Source organism: Protopterus annectens, chromosome 2.part0, assembly GCF_019279795.1.
Source record: "Protopterus annectens isolate FY-2018-M chromosome 2.part0, PAN1.0, whole genome shotgun sequence".
Taxonomy (NCBI): Eukaryota; Metazoa; Chordata; order Ceratodontiformes; family Protopteridae; genus Protopterus; species Protopterus annectens.
The window spans coordinates 1,226,494,645-1,226,517,206 of NC_056728.1; the positions used below are offsets into that span (position 1 = coordinate 1,226,494,645).

Here is a 22,562-nt window from a genome sequence, read left to right on the forward strand (position 1 = left end):
AAGACGCCTTAAAGGGTTTGGAAAATTGACACAATCTGAGCCAGGCGTTACGCCTCATGGACACACCAGACCCAGCTGTCCTAGCCGCTCCTTCCATAGCATGGGAGAGAAGTCGCATGGACGTATCTGATACCGCTTTTAGAGTGGCCATTTTCGTGGAGAATGAAGCCTTGTCCTCCTGCAACATGGACTTAGGGGGAGACTCCTCCAGCTCCTTTACTAGGCTGCATTGGAGTCTAGTGACATGAGCCAAGTAATTCAGCACCCTGATCGAAATGGTAGCTGAAGCATACACCCGCTTCCCTAGGTGGTCCATCCTCTGTGATTCCCAGTCTGGAGGGTGGACCGAGGAACTCTCCTGAGCAAGTTCCTTCTTAGTGGATGCTGCTACCACCATGGCGTCACCAGGGAAGCCTTTATTCCAGCATGGCCTGTCAATGGGGGGGGGGGGCTTAAAATTTTATTGGGTCACTTAGGGATAGGCTCCATGGTGTCCGGTTCTTTCCACGCCCACAAGGTGGTCAAATCCACTAAACAATCTGCAGGAGGGGACACCAAGGAAGTAGACGGGCCCATGCCGAAAGCCTCCAGGAACACAGACTCATCAGAAAAGGGCTTGGGGGAAGACCAACCTCCCCGCTGGCGCAGGATCTCCATTATGTCTCCAAAGGAGACATCCTCGGGAGGTGATCTTGGGGAACCCTTTCCATCATCTAAATCTGTGTCCTCGGTGAGGGACTCGGGGGAGTCCAAGTGCCTCCTCTTGCACGTATACTTGCGAGGCACATCTCCAGTGGGGCTCTCAGGGGAGCACTCACAAGCCATCTGTTCCTCAGGGGGAACCGTCTAGGGCTCTTCGAGCACGGGCTTTCCCTCTGGTAAGACAATGGGGACCGTAGACAAAGCCAAGGGGGTCTGGGAGGAATCTGAGGGGGCAGTCAGGGGTCTCAAACTGAAGGAGAGGACTCTTTCTACCACATCGAACACCGACCTCCTGGGAAGCTAATAAGGAGGCTGGTTTCCCCCGGTCCGACATGAGAATCGGAGCCGGTCCCGATGGAAAAGGTTCCACTCCATCGGATCCGACACCCAAGCTCCGGCTCCAAGAGCGGCTCGGATCCAAACTGGTCAGATCCGAGATGCTCCAGGCAGCTGTCGGCGTCGAGGAAACAAGTACCATCGGCGCCGACCCCCTGACCAAGGCCAACCTCGGATCCGAGTACTCTGAAGCCAAAGGCCGGATCAGGGAAGGAGAAATGGGTTGAAAGAAAGGTAGCGAGCTCCCCCCTCCAGAGGGATGGGGGGCTGGAAAGACCCCCATCTGGATCTGTGTACGGTTGACCATGACGAGGCCACGGACTCTGACCTGACGGGTCGGGGAACCGAGACCCAGGAGACTGAACATGCTTCCTCCAGCTTCGGGAAGAATCTCGGAGACCGGAGCAGAGGGGAGTCATGGATCCGTGCTTACTTGCTTGGAGAAGCGAGGTCCGGGGACCTCTTCATCTTTTAATTCGTCCTCGATTCTCTCTCCCTTTCTCTAACTCTCCTCTGCTCCGCTACCACAGGCTTAGATGCAGGAGTTTGAGTCCCAGCCTGGGAGGGAGGAGAGGCCAAAGGAATAGAAGAGGGAGAGGCAGTCACAGCAGCCACTGTGACTGAAGCCGAAGACGAGGAAGGAGAATTGGTAGAAGGAAGAAGACCTTTGAGGGCCAACTTGGCCTTCCTATCCTTTAAAACTCTGGGGGTTGAACCCCGCACAAATGGAGTAATCCACACTAAGGTGGGCCACACCTAAGCGCAACACACACAGAGTGTGTCCATCAGCTGGGGAGAGCTTATGGCCACACTCTGTGCAGCGCTTAAAGACAAGCTTTTCAGCCATCCTGAGAGAAAGAAAGAAAGCCTTAAAAAAGACAGGCAAAAAACTTTCTTAACTCCAACACACATACACCCACTCACCATGCTAGTCTATAGACAACCTGAGGGGAGGGGGCACCACAGAACAAACTACTCTAACTATTTACCTAGTCAGACTAGCACTCAACGCCAAAGCGATGGGAAGGGAGAAGGGGTACCTAAACTAACCTAGATCGATGAAAAAAAATGAAAGTTTTAAACTTACAGTAGTGAAATAACCCACTGCTAGCTGGGGCTCTGAAGACACGATGTATAAGCAAATCACGGCAAACGAGATCTGAGGATGGAAGGCAGTGGAGGTGTATTATGGGTAAGGGGAGGAGTCTGGAGCTCAGAGCTGATGCTAGTAATATTTGCCGACTCGGATCCGATAAGGATCTGTATTCCTACAGGTTGAAGACCAAATGAAATAAACTACCTCAGATCATAAATTTCCAACTACTAAGGAGAAGCTGCTTCTACTACCTCCTGTGACAGCATGTGTAGTAGGACACAAGGAAATATAAGGGCTTGGACTTGTGGGTGTGGAGGAATTCTCTTCCCACTGCCATTTGTAGCCTCAGAACCAATTTTTCTGAAACAGTCTGTTGTCAAAGAGAGAAACGGACATTCAGACTTTCTGTAAGAGATAAGGGACTGTTAGGCTGGGAAGTGTGTGCATGTGGGGGGGGTGCAAGGTCTCTTATATAGTCATTCTGCCATATTTGACTGTCCTTTGTTCTGGAGCCTCCCTGCCTTTGCTTTTTAAATGTCTGCTTACCATCATTCTGCTGAGGCTTTTTATTTTGTTTTTTTCTTTCCAGCCAAAACTGGATGAGAGAGAGCAAGAAAAAAACATTGGAAAATTTGGAGAAGGAGAGCTGAAAAATCCGAGAGATTCCCTTTATCCGTTTACCTCTTTCATCACATTTTTTTGTATAATCTCTGCAGTAGATGGTCCAAAAACTAAATCTCTTTCCAAAGTAGAATTCAAAATCATATTTTTACATCTTCTGGGAAGTTTTGAGAATGCACACAGGTAAACCTCTACACAGTACCAACAGCAACAGCCTTGATGCAGTACCTAGAGTCATATACACACTTTAAACAATGACTAGTGACCTAAGAAATCGAAAAAGCTAAACCATACAAAGTAAATTTCTCTTCACAAGAGGGAAGTGCAGATAAAACATTCCTCATGCTTTTCCTTTTAGTCACAATAAACTTTAACATATGCTCCTGAAAATTTAAAATTTTAAAAATTAAAGTTGCAGAAGTGTACACTTTTTCCAAAACTTATCAACAGCTTTACCATCCTTGTCTGAAGGAGAAGGATTAGAATTTCAAAATGTTTGGCAGCAGCTGGATTAACTAAAACTATATCTGCTTTGTCATGTCTGGGATGAATATATAAAACTTGAGAGACTGAGGAACTCTGTGCAATCTATCTACTTTCTTAGGTGCAGTAGGCTGACTTTCGGGGAATCCACAGGCTGTGACAAACATATCCTCCAATGCTGAAAGCACTGGGGGGATGTGTGAACTTTCTGGGAATTTCCAGTTGTAACAACTTGTAGTATTTTCTGTGGACTGAGAAATCTCTGTGTTCTCCCAATGAAAACATGGCACCCTCTGGAGATAGTTTCAGAGAAACAGAATCCCTCACAGACAGATTAAGATACCATGCTAAGTCTGAATCAGAAATCTGAGGAGAAAATCCTTGAATCTTTTCAGGAAAAGTGGAATCCCTTTTTCTTTTACCAGAAACCAGCTTATAAGAAAGGTCAATAGCTTGTACAAGACCCTGAACCAGACCTAATTAATTATTCTTGTCCAGTGGAAATTGTGCAGGAGAATATATATGTTTAGTTTTTTGTTTATTTTTGACAGGACAGTTGGGGCAAATAGGTTTATTAATGGCAGCAACAGCTTCCGCAGGGATAGGTACAACATTCTGGCTAATCCGGGGCACATTCCCTGCCTCTTCACGAAACTAACAAGAGTGTCTGACAAGACCCCAAGAGCTGCAGAGGATGTGGTTAACCCCTGGTCCACAGTAGCTAACTGGACAACATCAAAGGATGTCTGCAAAAATTATGCATGGTCTGAGGAACTAGCTTTGGCCGCAGCACAGTCACCCACCCATGGCTGTGGCAAATTACTAGCCTGCTGTAGTAGTATAGGCTGTTTAATTAACCTCTTCTTTTTAAGGCTGGAAGAAAGACTGACTGAGGGACCAATTGTTTCAATTTCTTCACAGAAAATCTAGTGTTAAACAGTTTTTAGAGTTTTTAACAACTTTCAACCTGACAAGAACAAAAAAGTGCACTCCCACTTAAAAGTACACTTAAGATGCATGACAGTTAAAAGCACACTTCTCTAGCTGAAAAATACTTCTCTTACCAGGAAATTAACTTTAAACAATAAAATATTAAATGTGAAAGGTCTTTCCCCAAAGGGAAATTATTTGCCCAGCAATGGAATAACATTAAGTGACTGTTGATCTTCGAAAGCCCAGACAGGAGCACTCCCTTTGAAGATGTGAAAGCTCGGAAGGGTTTGTCGAACAGTGTGGGTGCATAGAAGGTGCCCTGAAGCTTTGGAAACTGGATGGCTGTTATACCCTTATTAGGATATAATCCATATAACTACTAGCTACTCTAGCAGACATCAATATGATGAATATCAATAGGGCTGGCAGGGTTAAGCTGAGCACCAAAGCCAAAAATGCTCACACTGATGTTGGCTCTGGGAGTCCAGATCCTGGTATTGCTGCTATATACATAATCTGTGCCATCAACTCATTAACTAATCCAGACCCCAATCACTTTGGTTTTGGGAAGGGCATGGCCTGAATCTAGAACCTGCACCTTCTTTGAAAAGGATAGTGGCTGTGGACAGTGCTTATCTTGACCTGACCAAGACTTTTCAAACTATCTCCAATACTGATATTGCTAAAAACTTAGACAAAGTTAATGTAAACCATTCTGTTACCTGCTTGTTGCAAATTGGATGTCTGACAGGTCATAGGTTGTGAAAGTTGCTGGTGCACCCTCTGAACATAAAATCGTAAGTACTTGAGTACAACAAAGTTCAGTGCTGTATATTCTCCAGTTTGGCATTTATTTTACACATAGCCAGTTCAATATCCCAGACGTGTGGTTGACCAAGTCTGCCGATGACTGCAAGCTGTGCACTTTTATCTGATCAAGCAAAGATACTAAACAGCTCCAGCAAGGACTACAATATGTGCATACTTAGTGTACTGAAAAACAGTCTCAGATTAGATGACAAAAAGTGCAGTATAGCAGCATTTGGTATAGAAGCTGTTCCTACATTATATATTATAAATGGTACTCCCTTTCAGACAGACAAGGTTGTAAGATTCCTTGTTACTTATGTGGACAATTCTCCCTGATCTGATCATCATGTTTTTACTACAGTCAATAAATCCTTCATCTACCAGGCCCCTGCTTACACTTATGAAGGGTATCAGAACTTGTCAGAAATCTGAGATGCATGGCTAGGTTTAAAAAGGCCCTTCTGTTCATTACCCTAATAAGCACCTATGAACCTATGAACCAATATCTGTTCCAGTTAGTTTCCAAGAGAGTATCTTCAAGATCCAAAGTAGTACTACTGCCACTGTACTTTTCCCTTATCAGACCAATCATTGAAACAATGACCCCTTTGGTATGTACAAGCCAAAATATATTTCTTAACCAGAAAGGCCCCAAAGATAAGATTCTCACCAGGAAAAATTAAGGACCTTAACTACTTCAACTCTCCCACCAGATTAACACAACTCTTCTTATACACAGCATGCCGTGCTATTTGAGCCATAAAGGAATCAATCTTATTTAACATTCTGTTTCTTTGAAAACCAGTGGCTCTAACTCCTGCATTAAAGATGTACATCTACACCAGCAAACAAAAAAGTCCGCTACTAAGTTACCACTATAGGTCAAAGTAATATTTTGACAAGCATTAAGGGTAGTCATGACAAATGGATTGGTAGACACAAATTTGCACCAGGATTGTCATGTACAGCCTTGCTCTGTTTAGGAGATGAGTACTATTAATTGTTTTAGAAGGGAGGTACAAACTTTTAAGTGTGTCTACTTAAAGGTGAATATGGCTAGGCATCTTACAGTCCTCATGATCACTTGCCTAATATTGTTCCTATGTTGCTATATTTAAACTTAAATTTAACAGACGTGTCAATTAGAAGTCCCTACACCTCCTTTAAAGCCACTCATCTTTTCCAAATATCCATGGGAAAATTCTCCTTCAATCTACAGTGAGAGATTCTGCATTCAGAAGTCTCTTAAAGGACTTGGGCAACTGAATCATTTATGTATTCATCCAAACAGTTCAGGAACTTGGTAATGACAGGTCTTGGTATTTTACTCTGTGCTTATTTGGTTCTGACAGCACACTGAGCACTCTTGGTGACATAGTCTGGGTCATTGTCAGAGCTTTGCTCTTAAGGTGAATTATTTGACATCAATGCCTTGAACATGGGTAATGATCGAAGACCCAAATGTAATCCTCTGTGTTGCAAACTACAGAAGTCTACATGCTGTACCTCTTCCAAGGAGGCATAGATGACTGTGCACTTACATTCCTTGTATGGGCAAGTGGCAATCCTTTGCTATGTTTATTGCCTTTCCCTATGGAGAATGCTAGTTAGGCATGTGCTGGGGGTTATGGTTTACTGTAAACCCTTTGATCCACCATCACTGATGGCGCTTCTCCTGGTGCTTCACTTTACCCGTTAAGGGAATGAATGGGTTCACCAGATGGTGTCTTACCCAGACAGGAACATATGAAGCAATACAGTGAGTGGGGTAAAGGCCTAATAATCAACTGTACAGGCCAAAAAATCAATGACAATAATCATAATCATAACAATCAGCATTGTGAAACATCAAGCACAGTAATATAAATCTCTGCAGTATTAACCCATTCAGATATATACACTTTGGCAATAAAATATTCCTGGAAATGAGATAACTTAGCTAGCAACATAGGGATAGTAAGACAAGATACAGGCCTAGTTGACTTACGACAGTATTTTCCATAAAGAACTACTGAACTGTTCTAAAACTAGTGGTTAATTACCTCATAGTATATAAAATGGTGCCATTCCTCATGATTCTGAAGAGTTTGTTTGGAGCTGTCATAGTATGGGACACTGACTTTTTTCCATTCCGAAAAAAGGTATCAGGGGTCCAAACTTTGGTTACCATCAAGTTGTTAAGCCGTAAAATCTCAACTGGTCCTTCATACTTCAATCGTTTGTCTACCCATGTCTGACGAAAAAAGACATCCATGGTATATTCCTGCATTAAAAAATAAGAGTACAGGTTTATAAAGTACAGGGTTGGGATGGTGGCCTAATGGTTAAGGTGTTTGCCTTAGAAACACAAGGTGCAGGGTTTGATTCTCACAAGGGATAATTGGCTAGGCTTAAAATGGCTCACAAGGGCAGTTAGCTTAGTACTAATCTATGAACCTATGAACCTATAAAGCATTCATAATGTGAAAAGTGTGAACAAAATGCATCATCAGCTTTATGCAGTTACTGATGTGACTGTGGTAGTAAACAGCAATCATCAAGTAGTTGTGAACTTATATGCCCTACTTCCCCTAGGATCTTACTGAGAAGCAAATGTTACTTCTAAACTGGGATATCAGGCAAGCATTCAATGTAGTTAAATATAGTAAACAAAATCTACTTGAAATTTACCACCAGTTTTATTGACACAAAAGCAAGCAATTCATTTTCATTTCAAAAGGAACTTTCTTATATTTCCAAAACAACTACTTTTGCAAACATCAACATTACTAGGCATGGAAATATCAGAAGCAGGTATTAACTTGGCTGTTTTTTTTTTTCTTGTAAATTTTATATTGCTATAAAACTAAATGCAGACCTCAACTATAAATATTAGCAAAACATCTAATGGCATTAGCAAATTAAATTTTACACTGTGTGTTGTCAACAGAATTATATCTTCTATGTATTTATAGGTTCATAGGTTGGTACTAGGCTATCGGCCCAAGAGCCTATACAAGCCTAGCCATAACAATTCCCTGGCTATTTCTTCCCACATTATTTACTTCCCTGGACCCCTGTCTAGCAGGGCGAATGATGTGATCCCTGCGGTGAATGTCAAACAAATTAATTTAGGTTTTCATTTGCAAATATCTAATGATATTCAAAAATAATCGTTTGTTTATAATATTTTCAAAACAAAAATACTAATTATGGAACATCAACAGAATTGAGATAAGGGTTACATTACCATTTCCACATCAGAAACAGGTCCAAAACTTGTCACATATATGTCTGTTTTGACTTCTGTAACTGGACCTAACATAAAGATCAAACACATGTAACATCAGATTAGCAAATGAACATTTACCAAAATTCTACTGACACTTTTACATCTCCATTTCCTCGCAAGTACATTCATATACTGCAGAACAATGCGTTCAGATAAGGCAGATATAATGGTAAAAATTCAATTATATAAACAAATATGCAGGAGGAAGCAAGTAGAATTTTTATTTCTCAGCAAAAGATGTCAAACAAATTAGTGTCTTGAAGAACACTATGGAAAGAAAGTTTCTGGCATTTTTTTTTTTAAACAGATAATTAGTCAATGCTGCTTTTTTTGAAGCTAGCATCTTCAAAGGTAGTTGTCAGACAGGCAAATAATGACTCCAAGTAGTTTAGCTAACACTGCAGTCTGATAACAACAATGCCCAAACAGTTTATGACATCCAGCAATGCGATCTGAGGGCAAGCAATAACCATCTGCCATTACTGCACTCATCTGCTATCTTCTTACCTGCCAGATTTCACACAATGTAACGCTTCCTTAGTCAGTGAAAAGAAGCTCTTCCTAGGAAAATATTTAATATTTTTTACAGGTGCCCATATTAAAAGGCAGGCTGCATCATTAAGAAAGTGCACTTGTGTTAAGTAAATATACCATGACGACAGATGTTTTAACAGATCGCTGTGGCAATAGCATAAAGCTGTATGACACATACCCTGGCAAAGATATCAGACACCCCATCAGTGCCTTCCTTGTGCACTGTTCATCCACTGAAGCAAGAGCTTGTTTTTATATAAATAAGAAAAATCAGTTTTCTTGACTCTAAACGGAAGGCTACAGCCAAAAGGCAATTTATGTCATGCAAGGAACAAAGAGACAAGAAAAAACAGGGACCCCACACTGCCCAGGTATAGAATAGAAGCCAAAAGGTGGGTGGGTGAAGATAGGGTATGTACCACCAACAGTGATCTATTCTAATAGCTACTATTATGGTTAGTTGCTTACACAGATATGTTTGTTTGATACCCCTGGTAGAGTATGCCCCATATCACTTTATGCTACTGCAAAAGTGATCTAATAATGAACATCTAGCCTCTCTTTCAATCGGTAGTAAATGGACTCACTGGTTCATAGGAGATTACTAGGCTAACAGCGCAAGAGATTTTACAAGTCTAGCCAATATAACCCGATTTTACCCAGTATATGGCCCTAGTCGCAGGAGAATGGTATGGGTTTTTACCTATGCCTTGAGTATTTTACAGATTTTACAGACTGCCCTTGTCCATAAGGGACATAGGCACCATTCCGGGTGTGAATTTATGATACCCCATCCATCAATCCAGACTGGTCTTGAAGAGGGCCAGGGAAGGACTGTGCTTAACGTGAATAGGAAGCCTGTTCCAAAGAAGGGACAATCTCTCAGACACATATCTGTTTCTCCAGCATGTTCGGTTTCATTCACAGACTAAATTTAGATCTCAGAAACTGGTGACCCTCATACTGTTAGTCTTGCAAATACAGCAGCCTATCAATGCTGGAATTGTGAGTGCCTTGTAGGTCAGGCATAGGTCACCCCTTAATAGTTGACAGGAGACAGAGTAAAGGGAAAGGGCTTTCAGTCTATCTGCCTAGGACATGTTGTAACACCCAGTATTTTCTTAGTGAGGAACCTCTGAGGTCACTTCAGCTGCTGTAAGTACTTAGTCAAGTACATTCCAATTGGTGCATTGTATTCGATTAGTGGTCTAATGAGAGCTGTGTACAGTGAAATTATAATCTTTCTGTATCTGGATGCCATACCTTTAACTGCAGGTTTTGCCACATAGAAGGGCTTCCTCACCACAGTGAACAGGTGACAGTCAAAGTTCAGGTTATCTATCTATCTATTTATCTGTCTATCTATCTATCTATCTATCTATCTATCTATCTATCTATCTATCTATCTGTTTACTTAGATCCACCACCACTGAGTCTACTGTTAGGGGTGTGTTGTTAATGCTATAGTTTGCAGGGGTATTTGATTTCCCAAAGGGTACGATAATATATTTCTTTGCATTTAGTTTCAGGCCATGGTTCTGACACCAATCATTTGCTTGATTTAGACCCTCCTGAAAGATATCAACATAACTGGGGGGATTCAGTGACTCCCCCCAGCTTCCAGTCGTCTGCAAATGTTGTCATCCAGAGGCCATGTTGGTATTGGCGTCCAAGAAGTATATTCCGCATAGTAGTGGCCTCAGCTCTGACCTCTGTGGCTCACCACTAGTAACTGGCCTCTTACTGGAACTGGATTCGCCCACTTTAACCACATGTCCTGTCCTTGATCCAACTGCCTATTCATCTGGTGATGCAGGGATTTATGCCCAATTTTATGAGTTTATGTATAATACCTGAATGGGAGAATTGTGTCAAATGCCTTGGCCAGATTATGGTAGGCTATATGTGCTGCTTTTCCCTTGTTCATGGCCTTAGTGACTTTCTCAAAGAAGTCCACCAGATTTAGTACGCATGACCTGCCCTTGACAAAGTAAACTTAGGTTGAGTCCAGCATTTGGAGGTTTCCAATGTCACTGTTAATCACGTCCATGATTATTCTTTCAATGGCCTTAACAAATAAGACTAGTCAAGCTTATGGTCTGTAATTTTTCAGGATACTTGATGGTCAGCCCTTAAGAAGAGGAATGGCCGTAGCTGTTCTCTACTCTATCGGGACAAAGCAGGTCCAGAAGCTGTGCTTACATAGAGATCCTATTGGGCCTAATAGGTCCTGATTTAAGCTATTTAGGAGGCAAGCTGGAATATCGTTGGGCCCCACGGAAGCTGTGTTTTAGCTTCAGAGAGCGCAGTGCCTACCTGTTCATTTGTGATAATTGGCAGAGGTGTGGTGGAGGGTATTTCTTGGGGGAGAACTGGGGGTGATGGGGAAGTGAAATTTAAGATGAATTTGTTGATCAGCCAATTTGCTATAACTTCTGACTGAGTATAGGTGATGCCATCTATAATTAATTCCACACATTGTTGGGTGTTGTGCTTAAAAATGAAGACATAACTGAAAAATGTATTATGGTTATCCTTAGTTTTGGAGGCTATTTTTACCTCAAAGTCTGTTTTCAGTGACTTGACTAGTTCCCTGATTTGCTTGTTTATGCTAATGAGGGACTTACTGCTTTGTTGTCCATATTCCCTCTTACATCTTGACAGGATTTTCTTTTTTTTGTTGTACAACCTATTAAGACCAGGGTTCCCCCTAGGGTAGCCTGTTTTTCCATTTTGACCTGGGCTTATTTCCATTTGATACTTCTATGCAGTTGTTCAAATAGACGAACAGCGCTTTTGTGTACTCCTCTGCATAGGCCTCTGTGTTCTCTGGATTTGTGAAGCTTGAACTCTAGCTATGCCATCACTTAATAGGAGGTAGTTTCCTTAGAAAAGTTCTTAAAGTTTTTGGGGTTTGGGGGGCGGTCTAGTTTTACCTTACTATCCAGGGAGACCACTTTTTGATCTGATATTAGCAGTAAGAACATCACACATGGGGGATGCAGTGCTCTCCCATATGTGTGAGGACCAGATCTAGGATATTTGTTCGCCTAGTGGGAGTGCAGACCAGCTGTTCCAGGGTATGTGAATTCACAAAGTCAAGAAATCTTTGGGCCTGTATGCCTCCCAGTTAATGGAGGAATAGTTAAAATTGCCCAGGAGTATGGTATTGGGCTGGATGGTTAGTGATTCAAATAACTCCAAGTATGATGTGTAGGTTTCCTGGTTCATGGAGGGGGACCTGTGGCTAGCATTAATATGGTAATGGATTTTTCCCATAGTTAGTTGGGCATGGAGTAGCTCAAGCATGTCATATTGTTTGACCAGCCTTGAGGTGAGCTTATAATTTATGTAAATAGATACACTTCCATATTTTACTCTTTCACGTTCAGCAGGTGAAAGGAATGTATGAAAGGCATTTTAGTCATGCACTGCCAGAGTGCTTTCCATGGCATTAAACCATGTTTCAGTAACTGCACAGATGTCAGCATTCTATATGGAGAGGAGAGCTTCTAGGGATTGCAATTTCTTGTTGAGATTCCTAGCATTCAGTAGTACCATTGTTAGCTTGTCCTGAGTAGCAGCTATTATGTTGGAAGGTCTGTCTGTTTGGCAATGCCTAAAAAAGGCAATATAGGGGTGGATAAGGTATTTGTCACTATCCGAAAGCCCAGACATGACAGGTGGAGACCATTCCTGGCTAAGCAGCATGGCTTGTCGACCATGTTCTCATAGGCTGACAAATACTGGACCCCTTTGGAATAACACCAGTAGCTAAGCCAATTGTTAAACTTGATCATTTTCTGTTTGTATAGTGACATCATCTTTGAAGATGGCAGAATGCGGCTCAATGTTAGGCTCATACCAGCCTGTGACACATATTCTGAGAGTTCAATTATGTCTCTCTTCATACAGACCAAGGAGGTATCCCTCAGGTCATTTATGCTCACATGGACTATGACTGGGTCATACTGGTACTTAGGGGTACGTGACCTGATATTTGCATGATCTGTCGGATCCTCGCCCCTGACAGGCAAGTAACTGTAACCTTCTCCTTAGCCAGTCTGGTAATCAGTACATCAGTGTGTCTCACAATGTTGTCACCTATGACCAGAATGCTGGGTTATGAAATGTTTCACCTTATTGGCTTGGTAGCTGAGACATAATGAGATGTGGCTTTATCTGTTGTGCTGGTAAGTGTCTTGTTTGTGTGTATGAGGCATTTCTGAGGACTGCGCCTGAGAGGCCTTTGAGGTTTGGGTAGGTTGCATGTGAGCACCTCATCATATGTAGGTCTATGTGTAGGGTCTTTAGTGGGTGCAGTGAGTGGGTGTGTGAGCTGCTAACAATCTGTTTGCTGCATTTTGTGCCTGTATGTGAAACTCTGGCCTCCAGTGACAATGTGTAACTAATCTCTCACATACTGTATTTGTCTGTTGGAGAATTAAGTGGCTATCAGTGTACATGAGGCAATTGCTACATTCTCTCAGGATGCCTATATCCACCAAGCTGGAAACAGAAATGATAGGAAAGTGTCCATCCATGGTTGCAGGTCTTACTGTACTTGCTAGGGATAAGAGTGGAGGGGGTTTATAACCAGACAAGGGAATGCTTACTTGATGTAATCCGCAGCTAACCTAGCCAGCAATACTACCCAGTGCACAAACTAGATGCTCTCTGAGCAACGATAGTCCTGGGTGCTATGATAAGGTAACGCAGACCTAAATACTCCTAATTGAATGTGAAAGTGCTGCTCACTGCGTAAACTAGTTGCCTGGTGAGTACTTCAGGACTGAGGTAAAGTTCCGAAGTGTTTTTTATAGGGACATTTGAAGTTCAGGAGGTTGCATATATACAAGACACTGGTGACTCCTACTGTGCAAAGAGCAGCTTTGCACAAACGTGAGGCTGATATACGATCAGAAAAAAAGCAAGTTTACACTAAGCCCAAAGGCCAATCAGGTAAGAAAATCAGCCCTTTCCTACCCCAAGACTAATGTAAAATGACTGGTTTGCAGCCCAAGTGTTGACGGACAACAAACAGATACCTGGAACTAACAAACTGCTGGACACAATGTAATTCGGTACAGAACAAAGGCGCTTATAGCAGCTTGTAAAGCAAATTAAACTTTAAAGAAGTGCAGAAAAACAAATAAATATCACATTAAACCTTCACAGAATGATGAGAATAAGCAATACAAGTGCAAAAGTGTACTAAGTTTCATTTTTTTTAGCCTCTGATGGCATCATATGCTTGCAAAATCATTCAAAGTCTCGGTGTCATCACCAAACGATGAGCAGCTCTGGATAAATTAGCAAAGGCAGACAGGTGTTGCATGGACAGCCAGGACATGCTTCTCCCTTTTCTTGAAAGGACTCAGAAGTACAGCATGTCACAGAACCAGGAATGGGTACCACCTAGCCTCTTCTTGGTATTCAATATAAGCTGGATGGATTGCTCCACCCATTCTCTCAGTAACAGGAACACTTCAAGTAGTATGCAGCCTCTGCAGCTGACTAAGGTAGTTCCTTCCAATCTGATATCACATCAACATCCAGCTCTCCTTTTATTGGATAAAATTAGTGTACCTACGGTGCCTTGAGGTTGACAAGGATCACATCTTTTCTACCTAGCATGACTACAAAATACTAATATTTGCTGGGAATGCACTGATGTAGATTTATTTACTTATTTATTTCTATTGGTTAATCAAGATACTCTGACTAAGCCAGAGCCTTTTCAGCAGAGTCCCAGGAAGTTTATACAATCATTACACTAGAGAACAATATATTCAACATCTTCAAGAAAGATAAATTTCATGTACATAACAGTACCATACAGTGGATACTAAGAGAATGAAAAATGTTCAGTTGTACTGTATATACTGATATAATTATAGAATGAACTGTACAGTCTACCCTGCTCCTAATCCTATAAATTATGACTAAAAACCCTTTCCCTAACAGTAACACTAATCAAAACAAAAGGTCACAGAACACTCACAACATCAAACAGCCACAACACTCACCACTTTACCCAACCCTATCTCAAACCCTAACCTGCAAACACTCACACATACACACTATCTGCTATAACACAATCTTGCACATTATCACAACAACCACCACTTTTTCAGTCAAACATTCATTTTCCTGTACCACTCATACATACCTGCACAATATAAAGTGAAATTGTTTGGAATTGATCAAAAGTTTTTCACATAAATGTGCAGTTACATATTTGTGCTGTTGATGCTTTACACCCAGAAAAACTTGTCAACCAATATTCACATGCATCCAAAACAGTCAGTTGATGTAAGTTGAATTTTGTTCAAGGATTTGATGGTGCTAGTAGAACAGCAACAATAAAACAGTCACAAAACAAAACACCACTTTTTGAGTCCTAACTTACTAAATATTGCTCTCTATTGCTTAACAATTCCTTTCTGAGAAAAAGTATAACCAGAAAGAGAGTCCCAATGTGGCACTGTTGCATCTCTTAAACAATACAGTGAATGAATTAGTTGATAGGACTGGCGTTGAACTGATATATTTCCCTATTATACACAATAATGAGAAGTTAAACAATTAAACAGAAGTAATTAAAGAAATGAATGAGTCTATTACCAAAGATTTAGTATTTCAGTTACAACAAATGCAGTATAACAACATTTTTCTAAGGCTGACAATACATGCAAAACTATTTGTGAACAAAAATCTAAAAACCTTAAAAAAAGACAAATTTGAATATGAAAATAGTTATGCATATCATAATCTTACTAAAAAAAGTTAACAAGTGTGGGTGCTATTTCCAAGAATTCTGGTCACTCTCAAGCTGGTTCAGTAGCTTTTTATTCTAACATCGAGGACTATAAAGATTTTTCAGAGAACACGCTTTTAAGGCAGTCCCAATGCCCTGCTAATTGGTAGAATCAATGCATCAACAACTTGGCAGGAAATCACTGGTCTTAATGTCCCCCCACCATCACCATCATTTTCCATGGGATGAAGAATGGACATACTTTTACTACACAACAGCAGAACAGAACCACAGAGTACAACTGCAAGTGACACACCCAAATGTGAAAGAAATTTCTGATGGTGATTTTAATATTTTCAGCTACAGTCATATTTGAGTGGCACCAATACATGTTGGAATAGTCAAGAGTTTTTTCCTTTACTCAGTCCCCTATGGCAGATCTTGCCATAGGGGACTGAGATCTATATGAAAAAAAAGGGGGAGGGTGGCACCTAATGGCAGCAGCTGCTTCAGATCTCATCAGGAAAATGCTTCTTTTGTCTTCCTTTTTACCAGAAACTTCAAGAAAAGCAGTAAAAGAGGAAGGAAACATGGTTAGATTAAGTTACAGTGCTGAGAATCTGTTAAAAATTAGATCTGCATTCTCATTATGCAGTGGGTTTGATCAGCTTCTTACAGTGAGGCCTGTAAGCTCAAACATACTACAAGAACTACAACAGCTAAGGATTTTGCTGGAACACGGAGATGAATGCAAACTTCGAGCAGATCACACGTTCATGGCAACTTCTTCTTCTTCTTTCGACTTTTCCCGGTTAGGGGTCACCACAGCGGATCACCTGTCCGCTCATGATTGGCAGTAGAGTTTTTACGGTGTCGAGTTGGCAGCCCGGTGCCCAACCTGTCATGGAAGGCACACAAATGCACACACTCACGCCTCGGGCCAATTTAGAGTGTCCAGTCCACCTACAGCATGTCTTTGGGATGTGGGAGGAAACCGGAGCACCCGTAGGAAACCCACATGACCACAGGGAGGACATGCAGACTCCACACAGAAGGCACCCCAGCCAAGGATCGAACCGGAGAACCTCTTGCTCAACTGATAGTCACAAAAAAGGAAAAGATGTACCAGATTGAGGAAAAGAGGCACCAGAGCAGGAATTTCAGTCACATTAAAGGTAAAGCCTCACAGGCCTGCACTGCCCTCCATACTACTAGCCAATGTACGCTCACTTGAAAATAATATGGATCACTAAAGACTGGAACTCTCCTTACAAAACAAGGTGAGAAACATCAATTTATTTGTGTTTACTGAAACGTGGTTAAACCAAAATATCAGTGATAGCACAGTAAATGTAGAGGGCATGACTTTATTGAGTGCAAATAGATTTCAGTCATTATGTGACAAGTCCAGAGGAGGGGCAGTGTGCATATATATTAAGAACAACTAGTGCAGCAACTGTGTAGTGACCACCACCTTCTGCTCAGAAAACATTGAAATTCTGCTACTAAAATGCAGGCCCTTCTACTTGCTAAGAGAGTTCAATGGAATATGCATCAAAGCAGTCTACATCCCACCTGATGCAGATATCAGTGACTCTCTGTCCACCTTATATCAGTCTATAAGTAACCTGCAAAACAGAAATCCAGAGCATGCAGTAGTAATTGCAGGAGACTTCAGTCAGGCTAACCTAAAGACTGTATTACCCCACTACCACCAGTATGTAAACTTTGTCACAAGGGGAGTAAATGTACTGGATAAGGTCTACACTAACATCAAAGGTGCATATAAAGCAAAACCTTATCCACATCTGGGGAGCTCTGACCACCTAGCCATCATGCTGGTTCCAGTTTATAAATCCATACTGAAAACCAGTACACTGACTAGAAAACAAATAAGGATCTGGCCTGAGGGAGCAATCTCAGCTCTACAAGACTGCTTCGACTGTACAAACTGGTCAGTGTTTAGAGAGGCTGCTGTGACAAACAACCATGTTGACTTGGACACATACACTGAGTCAGTCACAGCTTACATTTCTAAGTGTGTGGAGGATGTAACAATTACCAAACTCATCGCCATACAGGCAAATCAAAAACTCTGGCTAACTAGTGAGATGTACGAGCTCTTGAAAGTAAGAAATGCAGGTTCAAATCCCAAAAGATATGGAAGCTTTAAGTGTGGCCAGAACCAAACTGACCAAAGGTATCAAAGATGTGAAAAGATGCTATGGCATAAAAATCCAAAGTCACTTCAGGGACTAGAAGGATACCAGGTAACTATGGAAAGGAATTCAAACCATCACCGGCTACAAGCCTACATCAGCTTCATGTGATGATAGCATCGAGTTTCTGAACCAACTGAACAAATTCTTCAGTAAGTTTGATGCTGACAACAAAACAACAGCATGTAGAATCCCTGAAGACAAGGATGCAGCAGTGCTGAGCTTTAATAAAATTGATGTCACCAGAACCCTAAATGTGTCAACCCGAGGAAAGCAGCTGGTCCTGACAACATCATGGGCAGTGTACTAACGGAATGTGCAAGAGAACTGGCTCCAGTACTCACTGACATCTTCAACACCTCACTTCAGCTAGCTAGTGTTCCGAAATGCTTCAAGGAGATGACTATCATTCCTCTACACAAGAAACCACAGCCAACAAGTCTGAATGACTACCGACCAGTTGCTTTAACCTCGATGGTAATGAAGTGCCTGGAGAGGCTGGCTCAAAGATCATATAACCTCAATCTTACCTTTGTCACTGAACGCACTGCAATTCACATACAGGACAAACCGCAGTACAGGGGATGGCATCTCACTAGCTCTCCATGAAACACTGACCCACTTAGAAGGCAAAAACTGCTATGCAAGACAGCTATTCATCGATTTCAGTTCTGCCTTCAACACTGTCATCCCTCAGAATCTGATATCGAAGCTACTTCAACTGGGCATAGACTCTCATTTACGGAACTGGATTCTGAGCTTCCTTACTGAAAGGCTTCAAAAGATTTGTGTGGGAGACAACAGCTCTGGAAGTATCATCCTGAACACAGGAGTACCACAGGGGTGTGTCTTAAGCCCTCTCCTTTTCACTCTGCTGACACATGACTGCATGGCCACATATGAGATGAATAGGATCATCAAATTTGTGGATGACACCACTGTTACAGGTCTGGTCAAAGACGGAGAGGAGGAAGCCTACAGGAATGAGATTGATCAACTACTGGTCTGGTGTGACAGCAACAATCTAGCACTGAATGTCAGCAAGACAAATGAGTTGACTGTTGATTTCAGAAGATCTCAAGTACCACACAAACCTCTAATGATGAAAGGGATGACAGTGGAAAGGGTCAAGAGTACAAAGTTCTTGGGTCTTCATCTCACTGAGAATTTATCCTGGTCAGTCCATGTATCCAGCACAGTCAAAAAAAGCTCAGCAACGCTTGCACTTTCTAAGGAAACTTAGGATGGCAAAATTACCAGCCTCCATACTTCAGACCTTTTATAGGGCACCACTGAAAGTGTCCTGACCAACAGCACTGCAGTCTGGTATGGGAGCTGTAATAATCAGGATCGGAAGGCTCTCAAGAGAGTTGTAAGGTCAGCAGAAAGAATCACTGTCATCTCCCTTACTCCTCTGGAAAATCTACACAAATGCCGATGCACAGACAGGGCCAAAACGATTTCCAATGATCCAACACATGATGCCAATGGTCTGTACACTCGCCTATCCTCTGGCAGGAGATACAGAAGCCTGCACTGTAAGACCACCTGACTAAAAAACAGTTTCTTTCCACTCTCTGTTAGACTGTTGAACTCTGGAAAAACGAGCCATGACGTCTGTTACATAACTAGCCTATCAAGGGGCTTATTTTATGGATATGCAATAACTAAGTGCAATACTAAGGTGGCTCACCTACACACTGAAGAACTGTAAAGTGCAATATACAAACTGTGCAATAATTCAGTCTATTCATAGATATACCGCTATTGTTTCAATTTTACTTTGACAATATTACCTTCATATTGTTCCTTGTCTTCCTTGTCTCCTGTTCTGGGATGGGTGTGGGTCACTGCTGTCCTACTTTACTTACAAATTGCTATTTATTATATTTCTACTGTGATATTTTATAACATTTGCTCTATCTATATGTGCAACTGTTTCCTGCATTGAGAATGAAGCACTGTAATTTCATTCAGCTACACTGCTGTGTAGTTCTGAATGACAATAAAGTTTTCTTTGACTTTGACTTGACTTGCGCCTACTCTCACTGACCTCAAGATTTATGCATTTAATTTGAATCTTCATTTAATTTTTAATAACCAGACAATTGAACACAGCAACAGAACTGTATTCAAAAAGTTTTGCTATTATAACCCACACTTTCATCCTAACATCAGCATGTATGAGGCATTATGTGAAGCAGACATTAGCAAATGCTTTAGTGCAAAATGTAAAGGTATGTTTATGAATTTGTCTCTAGCCAAATGCACAGCCCTTTTTGATACATCTAAGAACAGAAATATCAGACTGATAAAACAAGACAAGAATGGGGGGCTGGTGATTATGAATTCATTAGATTACTCAACAAAAATGTTCAGCATGTTTTTACTCAGTGTACCCAAGAATGAAATATACAGTTCTTATGCCAATGTTAGAACAAATAATTGTGCAAGACCTATAATAGTTTTTGCACGTGTCTACCCCAGTTGAGCCTACAGTATTTGGTATACCTACGATCCACACTGACCTAACAATCCACCTTTGCGGCCTACAGTCTTTGCATGAGGTTATATCACTAATCACTTGCTATTTTTGTTGATCATAAATTTAAGAATATTTTGGGTAAGCATCCCCAAACAGTAAATAACTCATGGTATTTTTTGGCATTCCTTTCTTAAGTGGAAGATTCTGACAACTTGTTACTAGTTTCAGTCAACATTAAAAAGTCATTACACAGTTATTCTTCACAATACAGGAATGGAATGGGTTATTTCTTCTTCTTCTTCTTTTGGATTTTCCCAGTTAGGGGTCGCCACAGCAGGTCACCTGTCTGCTCATGATTGGCAGTGGAGTTTTACAGTGTTGAGTTGCCAGCCTGGTGCCCAACCTTCCACAGAAGGAACAAACACACATGCACTCACACCTAGAGCCAATTTAGAGTGTCCAATCCACCTACAGCATGTCTTTGGGATGTGGGAGGAAACCGGAGCACCCGGATGAAACCCACATGATCACAGAGAGGACATGCAGACTCTGCACAGAAGGCACCCCAGCTGAGGATCGAACCGGAGAACCTCTTGCTGTGAGGCAACAACGCTAACTGCTGCACCACCATGGCCGCCCAATGGAATGGGTTATGTATTCTGTGGAAAAAAATAGCATTACATATAATACATGTCAGGCTTATTTTGAGTTATATGAACATGACACTAAGGAACAATTTAATCTTTTCAAAGGTGCATATTTTTGGCAACACACCAGTGTGGCAATGGGTGCAGCGGCAGTATCCATTTATGCCAACCTAGTGCTTATGCACTGGGAAAATACATTTTTAACTGCTCATTTAAAGCCATGATAGTTTTGTATCTCAGATTATCAAGATGTATCTATGTTGCGGTCAGGCACTACCAGTAAACTGGAATGTTTTTTGAATACTTGGAACAGACAATGGATTTTCTTAAGTTCTCTTATGATTTTTCACTAAACGGTATTCATTAAGTGGTTGTGTTGATTTCAAAAGACTCTGCGTTCCATTGTTTTCAGTCTTCCTTGTATTATAAACCAACCTTTCCAAACACTTCCCTCCACTACACCAGCTGCTATCCTTTTCACCACAAGTTCAGTCTTGTGAAAGGACACATGATAAGACTACCCCGGTTATTTCCTTGGATAGTGTATTTTTAAAAGAAATGCCTGTTCTTAAACACATGCCCATTAGCAGACAATGCAGAAGTGCAACTTATTAATGAGATGGCAGCTGCAGTTGTTAGTGGTAAGAAGTCTGGCTTATATCTGAAATCTTTTAGGGTTCACTGTGAAGAAACAGTGCAGTGTTCGAGCTAGGACCTCGGACTCTTTCATCACTTCTTTTTCAGTGGTTCCAGGACAAGTCTGTAAAACTGCATAATCCAAATGTGAAAAAAACGCTACCCCTGAACCTCATGTGAACTGTAGCTACTGAACCAAAAGTTGCTTTTGGGGGGGCACATAATATCAAGACCAAAACTAGCAACTCATCATACATTTTTATCATTCGCAATTGAAAAATGTCCAAATGTGAGATGTGTAGACAATGCACATGTATTTATGAAACAGCAAATGTTTCAGTTAAGAATTGTTAAAGGACAATCTTTTGCCCTGGTAGATGCAACTACAATACCAAGACAATAGTATACCTTGCACAATATCTTTCCTGCAATACATATTATGTAGAGAGACAGTGTGTTCCCTTAAAGAAGGCTTTATGAGCATGTTACAGATATTAGGAAAGGGAATGTTAATGGTGTACTATTGAATCATTCACTTATTTGCCCAAACTACAAGACGTTCATGGTTTTTGTTATTAGAGAAATGAAATGAAAGGGGAAGTCTCTGGAAATACAAGCCTGAAAATAAGAACTATGTAGCAACTTATACTCAGTGCTACAAAGTTTCCAGGAACCAATCACAATGCTTTTCTATTGTCAGTGCTGAAACTAAAATCTACGGAATACTAAATGTGCTCACCATAACGTTCCATCTGTGTTGTTCATTTTCATTCTTTCTCATCTGATGGGTTCGGATCCAGTCTCTCTGATCTGACTCGCCCATTGCTAAACCTCATGACAACCAAACACTCTTGAGCTTCTCCCTAACCATAATCCACCAACCCCAAGTACCTCAGATTTTGTTTTCTGATTTTACTAGAAAGGAAATATTTGCAGACAAATAAGAAGAAGGCTATATTTGGAGCTCAATATAAAGGACAGTGTTGTCTACTAACCACTTATTCTTCCAGGAGTTTTCAAAGGATGGGG

The 22,562-nt window shown here is 41.3% G+C and overlaps 1 protein-coding gene across 3 annotated transcripts in view; it reads right to left on the reverse strand.

Annotated features, from left to right (window-relative positions):
• The window catches only part of GABRA4 (gamma-aminobutyric acid type A receptor subunit alpha4), a 1,254,879-nt gene that overhangs the window by 834,325 nt on the left and 397,992 nt on the right, over positions 1-22,562 (reverse strand). For all 3 annotated transcript variants that reach the window (XM_044061404.1, XM_044061403.1, XM_044061405.1), the window contains 2 exons: positions 8,211-8,278; positions 7,024-7,244 (listed from right to left, as the gene is read on the reverse strand). In XM_044061404.1, the coding sequence (XP_043917339.1) occupies positions 7,024-7,244; positions 8,211-8,278 (289 nt within the window). The remainder of the gene's footprint in view (positions 1-7,023; positions 7,245-8,210; positions 8,279-22,562) is intronic.